This window comes from Siphateles boraxobius, unplaced genomic scaffold (genome assembly GCF_051911475.1).
Source record: "Siphateles boraxobius isolate OS27281-9 unplaced genomic scaffold, OSU_SipBor_1 31, whole genome shotgun sequence".
NCBI lineage: Eukaryota > Metazoa > Chordata > Actinopteri > Cypriniformes > Leuciscidae > Siphateles > Siphateles boraxobius.
Window position 1 is genome coordinate 1,648,121 of NW_027508931.1, and position 7,775 is coordinate 1,655,895.

General features: G+C 38.2%; 1 protein-coding gene across 2 annotated transcripts in view; it reads left to right on the top strand.

Moving 5' to 3' along the window:
• cttnbp2 (cortactin binding protein 2) overlaps positions 1-7,745 on the top strand; it is a 46,873-nt gene extending 39,128 nt beyond the window's left edge. Inside the window, exons 17-23 of one of the 2 annotated variants that reach the window (XM_077248871.1) lie at positions 1,760-1,938; positions 2,274-2,479; positions 3,981-4,163; positions 4,293-4,344; positions 4,429-4,540; positions 5,383-5,529; positions 6,552-7,745. In XM_077248871.1, the coding sequence (XP_077104986.1) occupies positions 1,760-1,938; positions 2,274-2,479; positions 3,981-4,163; positions 4,293-4,344; positions 4,429-4,540; positions 5,383-5,529; positions 6,552-6,803 (1,131 nt within the window). In that variant the 3' untranslated portion in view covers positions 6,804-7,745. Of the gene's footprint in view, positions 1-1,759; positions 1,939-2,273; positions 2,480-3,980; positions 4,164-4,292; positions 4,345-4,428; positions 4,541-5,382; positions 5,587-6,551 lie in introns of both variants that reach the window. The other variant, XM_077248873.1, reaches the window with a different exon arrangement.
• The last annotated feature ends 30 nt before the right edge of the window (positions 7,746-7,775 follow it).

The window sequence follows — 7,775 nt, forward strand, 5'->3', positions numbered from 1 at the left end:
CAGACAAGTACCATCCCTCTTTAAGGCTATTAAATAGCAGCCCCAAACTAGTATAAATACAGGAAAGTTAGTAAGTTGGTATGAGACACCACAGTCATAGAAAATAATAAAATAAATGAAGAAATAAAGTGGTATTTTGGTAACTACAAAAACTAGTTTTTCTATGGTAAACACACAATATTTACCTGAACTATTAATAAAACAAGGGCTTTGATCCTGATGAATACCTGCATGAAAATTCCTCCCAGCTAACATACGACATCAGTGGCGTAGCAAGTCAGTCCCGGGCCCATATGCAAAAAAAAATTTGTACGGGCCCCCCTAACCCTGCCCCCCAAGTACATTGAAGATTAATTTATAGACGTTCACTGTAGTGTATCAAGAAAATACCATACCAAACAATACCATAAAAAACACTCTACCCAACAACTTTTCACAACCAGAACGGAACAAAAACAAGTCTAAAACCAACCAAGGCTCACCCAATGTCAATAATAAACTACTGATCTTGGCACCGCAGCCCAAAATGTAAAAAACATAAAACTACTTACTCATTTAGTTGCATTCTCCGGGCCTTTCTTTCGGCAAATTTATCCACGAGCACGATGTCACTGGTGTTTAATTCATGGCTTTGTGCATTCTCGATGGAAATAATTGCCCGTCCCAATAGTCTGTTTATTAGCTTCAGTTTTGAAAATGAGGGCTCCGCTGAAGCAACAGAAGGGATGGTAAGAAAGAGAACTAAACCGGTCTATTTTAGTTAGTTTTTGTGTCGCAACTAACTTCTCCACCTTCTTTTTTCTCTTTGAGGCCCCACTTTTATGTTTGTATTTTTCCATCCTTTAATGTTCAATTAGCTAGCGTCTAGCAACCTCTCTCACACTGTGTTTTCTTTTTTTAATTTGACGCGGCGATGCCGTAAAAAATGACGGTACAGTTCTACGGCAGCCTCGGGGTGCAAAAAATAATAAACGCATAATAAATGCACACAAGAAATGACGGAGAAATTAGACATTATGGAGAAACAATAAATTATTACACATGACATGCATACAAAAATATATTGATTGTGGCTACACTTTAAAAATGAATTAACCTGTTTTAATTAAAAGTTCCCCATGGGCGGGCCCCCTATCGGCCCGGGCCCATTTGCACGTGCATACCCTGCATGCCCAGACGCTACGCCACTGTACGACATACCAGTTATAGAATTTATTCGTGCGTTTTAGTAATTTCATGACTTACTAAACGTAACTATGCTGTGCATGCTCGTGATTTAATTTGCTCTTTATAAATAGTGAAGTGATATATAGCACACACTGAATAGATACTGAATCCCATGTTCTTTTCATGCACTCTTTTTTTTTTTTTTTTTTTTACTGTGTCTGACAGAAGAGTCAGCCTTCACGCACATCTTTCAAAATAAAAGTCTTGCAACAGAAAAACATTTACAATAAAACATTTTTGTTTTGTTTCTTTTTGATTACACACTCTGCGACCCTCTCAAAACAGTCTTGTGACCCACTTTTGGGTCGTGACCCACCGGTTTAGTATATTTAATGTAGTTTATTGTGTTGTAGCGTATGACTGCTGAATTTGTTCATTGTGATATCTAGTTGAGTTAGTTTTAAATCGTTTTTTGGAGCACATAAAGAGTTTTTTTTCAGTTGCAGTTACAAGAAATGGAGAATTTTAAGCATAAAAAAAGTCATTTTTTAGTGAGCTATTCCTTTAACTTAGATTTTCTGTGTTTCTGCAGACTCAGGGCCAGTGCTGGACATCTGATGATCCTGTACCCAAAGCTCTTTCTTGGGTGTGCTCAGTGTGGCACCAGCTCAATGCCTGTCTGTCGCGTCTGGGGACATCAGAGGCCTTGCTGGGACCCTACATATTCCTCTCCTGCCCTGTGAATCCAGAACAGACCCAGGACATTCCAAAGTATGTCAATCTAGTGTTGTCACAATTCTGGAATTAATATTAATATATATATTTAATAATAATATTTCTAAGACAATTGTAATACAACTGCCCTGTAAAATAAAAATTGAATTTTTCAAAACAAGTAAATGAAGCACAATTGGTACCATGTATCGATTCTGCAGAAAATTAGTATTTCAATTTTAAATATTCAGAATCTGTGTATCGAAAAAAATAAATAACAACACTGTCATTTAAAATTAAACAACTAGTCATGCTATTTTTTTTTTTTGTTGCATTTCCTATGACAGGCAATGTTTCATGTTAAAATTGGTCCATGTGTCTTTTGTTTTTAGGTGGTTAGTGAGGCTTTGGAATGCAGTGATTGTTCCACGGGTCGAGGACGCTGTTATATCTAGAGTAACAGCCAAGCGCTCTCCCGCCCAACGACGGTCTCCCAACAGCAAAGGTCTGAGCCCAGGTCAGAGAGCGGTTGTCAAAGCAGCTCTCAATATCCTTCTGAATAAGGCTGTGCTGCAGGGCTGCCCACTGCCCAGACCAGGTACAGCACCAGTGTTGGGGAACAGACTCCACTAAAACATGCGACGAATGTACCTACATGTATCAGTAGCTTGACAGTAGCTCAGTTGATTTTACAATAATGCAGCTATTTCAGTACTGAGATACTTTCCCCAGCCACATCCAAAGTAGTCTCAGTCTCAGACAGCACTCCCACAGACCGTTGGCTAATGCAATGGCACAACAACTTGGAAACACTTCAGGAGTTTAGAAGTCATCATTTGATTGGTTGAATTCTACAGGATTTCCGGAAAACGTGTCTGACGCATTTTTTACGGACCGTCTGGAAACAAAGCTGTCATGGTTTGAAACCCCCTCATGGTACAAGAAAGCTGTCGTGTTTATATCTGTGACAATGAGCACTTACCAGGATCAACTAAACACTGGATTTTCAAGTTGTGAAGTTCACAGCATAGACTCTTTAAAATCGTCTAAGAGTTTTGCACACCATTCTGTTATCGTAGGGACATCATCGACGTTTAATTTTCATGCCCCCAAACATGAAGCTGAACAAAACAAACTGTGATTGGTTGCTTTACATGTAGCTGCTATGGAGTCCGGACCTTCTGCTGTCAGTCTGAAGGTCTGGCTATGCGAGACTACATTCAAAGTAGCTTTACTAACACTGACCATCTATTTGAGGCTATGTGTAAGAATTTTAATGCATTAATCAATTTGAACAGTGTGTAACGAAACTTTAAAAAATTAGACCTTCCTAACTTCCTAGGTTGTCTATGAAAGCCAGGCTGATTTTTATGTGAAGAAATCTGAATATTTTTGCTGGGAAAATAAAAAGGATATTATGTTTAAGCACGCTCCCCAGAGCCTCTATTCCATTATATGACACATGAAACGAATGCTTAAACAATGTTCAGGATAATGCCGAAAGAGACATTCTGTACTGTAATGTCAATTTGTCTTGCAAAGAAAAGGGATTCATTCAAACTATAGTCTCACATAGCCAGATCTATATAGTCTATAGTCTCAAATATACTTTATAATCAAACCATCATAATTGTGTAATTTTAATTTCCTCATCTGTTGACATGGTGCCAGTGAATTGCAGAGCTGGTGCAAACACATCCATATCGCTATGATCAGATGCTTTCTTAACTGCTGTTTTCTCACCGCTGTCATTTTAGTTGTTTATTTTGTTACTGAGAGGAAAGCATATTCATCTAAATGTCGCTCTCAGCAGTGTGGACGACTTCAGGATGTTCGTTAACAGTATATCTCTGTATTTCCAACTACTTTTTACTTATATGTAAAGAATAAAAAAAGAACTTCGCCACAAGTATATTGGAGACCTGTTAGAGTGCGGACACAAGCAATAAGTTGCTGAATCCAATTCACTTAATGGCTGCCGGTGTCGCTGATAACAAGGGTTTTTGAATTCTACCAATAGCCCCTTTAAATCTTTCAGTGCAGTAGTTATTGATGCTCACGTAAAACATATTTTACTTTTTTTCTGTTTGTGTGGTTAGAGATTGACAGGCTTTTACCAGAGTTCCAGGGTGGATGTTTCCCTCTTTCCACCATTGGCTCCGCCTACAGGAAAGGGGGCCGAAAAGGACGTGAAAGTGGCGCTTGGAGACGAGCCAATACCAGTCCGCGGAAGAAAGGAAGCTCCGCCTCTGGGAGGAACTCTAGCTGTTCCTTAAGAGAAGGTGAGGTGTAACTGATGGCTTTCATTTTTGCAGTAAATGCACCTCAGCTACAGAAGCAAACTGCTTTTAACTCTTTTGTTTCCATAAAATTGTCTAAATAATCCATATTCTTTTATTCTTGTAATATAGGATCTCTGGCCAATTCAAGCACTCACCCACTGACAAATGTCAATCATGCAAGGTTGGTTTCCTATGTGTGTGCACGTGTTTGTGTTACCAGCAGACGGCAGTGTTACTCAATGATTCTGTGTGGATGTTCCTGCAGACTCAGTGATGGAGTTGCTGTGGGTCTTTCTCTCTACTCTGATGATGAGACGGATCTCATCAGAGAGCTCCAGACCATGTGCTCTAGCAAATCTGAGCCAGACATAAGCAAGGTAATAGACATTAATATGTACTGTTCAAAAGTTTGGGCTCTGTACGTGTTTTCAACATTTAAAAAAAATATTTATTTTAGATGATCAAAAGTAAATGTATTATTCCTTTGATGGGAAAGTTACATTTTCATCATGATTACTCCAGTCTTCAGTGTCACATGATGCTTCAGAAATCATTCTAATATGCTGATTTGGTGCTTAAGAAACATTTCTTATTATCATTGTTGAAAACAGTTGTGCTTAATATTTTTGTTGAAATTGATCAACTTTTTTCAGGATTCGATTTGATGAATAGAAAGTTAAAAAAAAAACTAAATTTACTTTAATTAATTTAATAGTACATGTAAATAATCCATTTACGTTTTGAGAATAAACTGGGTGGAGAAAAAAATCCAACTGACTTGCATTAGTGGGATCGTTCACCCAAAAATGAAAATTTACATTTACTCACCTTTATGTTGTTCCAAACCTGTTTGAGTTTCTTTCTTCTGTTATTTTGAAGAATGTTGGTAACCAGACAGTTGATGGCACCCATTGACTTCCATTGTATATTTTTCCTACTGTGGAAGTCAATTTTGCACATACAAGTACCACTCATATTCCTTCAGAAAATGTAAAAATATAGTTTGTTACTATTGGTATGTTTTTGTTAATTTTACATATACATTACGAAGCAGTGGTTTAATCTTCTAGTCTTAAGTTTTAGTCTGTCTACTACAAAAAACTCACCTTGTGTTTCTCTCAGAGTCTTTCTGTTCAAGCTAAACAAATAGTCTGGCACATGGCCTTGCAGTTACTAGGAATTGACGAGCTGTTTTCATTTCCTCTTTTACCTGGTACAGATCGCTCTCTTTAAAGAGGACTTCATCATGCTTCCAGATTCGAGTCAGCCCACTCCTCAGATGAGTGATGGTGAGGTCACGGAGTCCCAAACACTCCCTGTTACAACAGAGAGTGCCGTGGATATGACCTATCCTCCACCACAGAAGGCAAGCCTTTGATAAAACACCATGGCTCTGTTCCAAAGCCTACTGAGACACCTACAGGTAGCATTGTCCTAACTGTCACGGAACCTTATAAATAACCACTATGAGACACTCTACATAGTGCACAGATAAGGACATTTCACACTGCGCTTATTCTAAACCCCGCTTTTAACTACGGGTAAAGGAACGTTTCACGTTTTTTAGAAGTTGAACTTATTTTAACTTGAGCAACGTGTTTTTAGAACGCTGTGTCATGTTTTCTTTATTTATCTGTTGCTTTTAATTGGGTTAAGTTATTTTGCTGGGCTTCGTGGGATTGTAGTTTTTTTCCCCCTCATTTAAGCTGTTAAGTAGTCTTTTACCTTTTTGTTTTTGTCCGAGTTTCAAATACTTTTAATATTGTGATTCATCTCTTAGCAGGTTGGTTTGGTTTATGGCTTCTAACTCTTTAAAGGGGTAGTTCATCCAAAAATGAAAATTTTGTCATCATTTACTCACCCTCATGTCGTTCCAAACCCATGGAACGGGTTTTATTCATTATTTTTGTTCTTCTTCAAAAAAAAATTAAAGATATTTTTAATAAAATATGAGAGGTTTCTGTCCCTCCATTGACAGCTACGCAACTACCCCTTTTACACTTCAAAAAGTTTATAAAGAGATTGTAAAACTAATCCTTATGAATGGAGCGGTTTAGTACAAATTTTCAGAAAAAACTTGATCGCTTTATATGATGAACAGATTGAATTCAAGCCTTTATTTCACATATAAACATTGATCAAACAGAAGCGTAACCGTACTTGCTTGACACGCAAGAACAAACCTCATTGGTTCTTGCGGAAGCTCAAATGTGCTGCGTAACACGAGAATGATCCAGTTAACACCACATTTGCCATCTTGGATTTGCCTTAAAATGCCTCTGTAAGTCGTTTGCTAGTTTTTGGAACAAAGCACATTCAAAGTACATTCTTTCTTTTATTTTTGTTCAAATATGTTGTTTTTTTGTGTATTTCTTTGTCTCTGAAAAGACTGACGGTGGTCACTCTTCTCCTCGGCGAGTGACGAGGCCCAGGTCGCATCTGCCCGTTCCCAGCAGCAGAGGAGCTCAGCAGGTGAACACCGCCCGCAGCAGCAACAACAGCATCAGCAACCCTAGCAGAGCTTCCACGAGCAGCAGAGCAAGGCAGCTTCTACCCCACAACAACACAAACAACTTCTCACAAGACCACATCTGGTTCCTGGATCCCAACTGTAATGAAAACTACAGTAACCATGGATAGACACCTCCCACTGCCCTCCCTTTGCCCTCGGTCTGTTATTGCCCTCTATTTTGTGAAGTTAGGTTACTGGCAGCATTTAAGTATTTGTACATGTTGTCCATACTTGTTACAATATATTACATTGTGTACTCTTGGGACCATAGTTTTAATATATTCAACTGTTTAAGTAAAGAACTTTGAGGAAAAAAAGAAAGATAAACTAACAGGAGAAAGACTGCTTGAACACTTTACAATTTGCCTTTTAGGTCAAATGTTTTGGATCAAAGTAAGAGCTGGTAGTCTTTTTGCTCTTTAGTATTTTCAATCAATCGTGTTTTATCATTAAATAAGTGAAAGGTGAGTTTTTAAAACTGTCGAAATCAGGGTTTTACCAAATATGTGTAAATAATAACTGGGAACTTAAATGTTGTATAGATTAGTATGCGAGCGTGCGTGTGTGTGTGTGTGTGTAAGCTTGTACATTGGAGGACTTTTGAAGGAAATATGAAAACTGTATATATTGTTTGTAATATTAAATTTTGGTTCATAGTTTTTCACTCGTTTCCAAACAAACTGAATGTGGCAATAAGTACCGCCATTGCAAACACAGGATATTGTTTTTTTTGTTCGTTAAGCCATAATTAGTATTTTCAATTATTCTCATGCGTGCTCAGTGACTGGCTTGAACTTTGACCCAACAACCCCCCACTCCAACCCCCCACCCCCCCACTCCAACCCCCCACCCCCCCTTGTGTGAAATTCAACTATGAAATTGGAAACGGCGCGCATTAACTTTCGTTTGTCTTCTGTATTGAACGTTTAGGATAAATCAGTATTGTTCATATGTACAGAAGAGATTATAGTTGACCTCTGATGTTTAACTGTATTATAGTTGTCGGATGAGGTTCAGAGAAATTGCCCTGCTTCCTCCAAGCACAACAATTAAAAATGCACTATCCTAGACATCGGCTCTTGGGTTTTCTTTCTCCACAC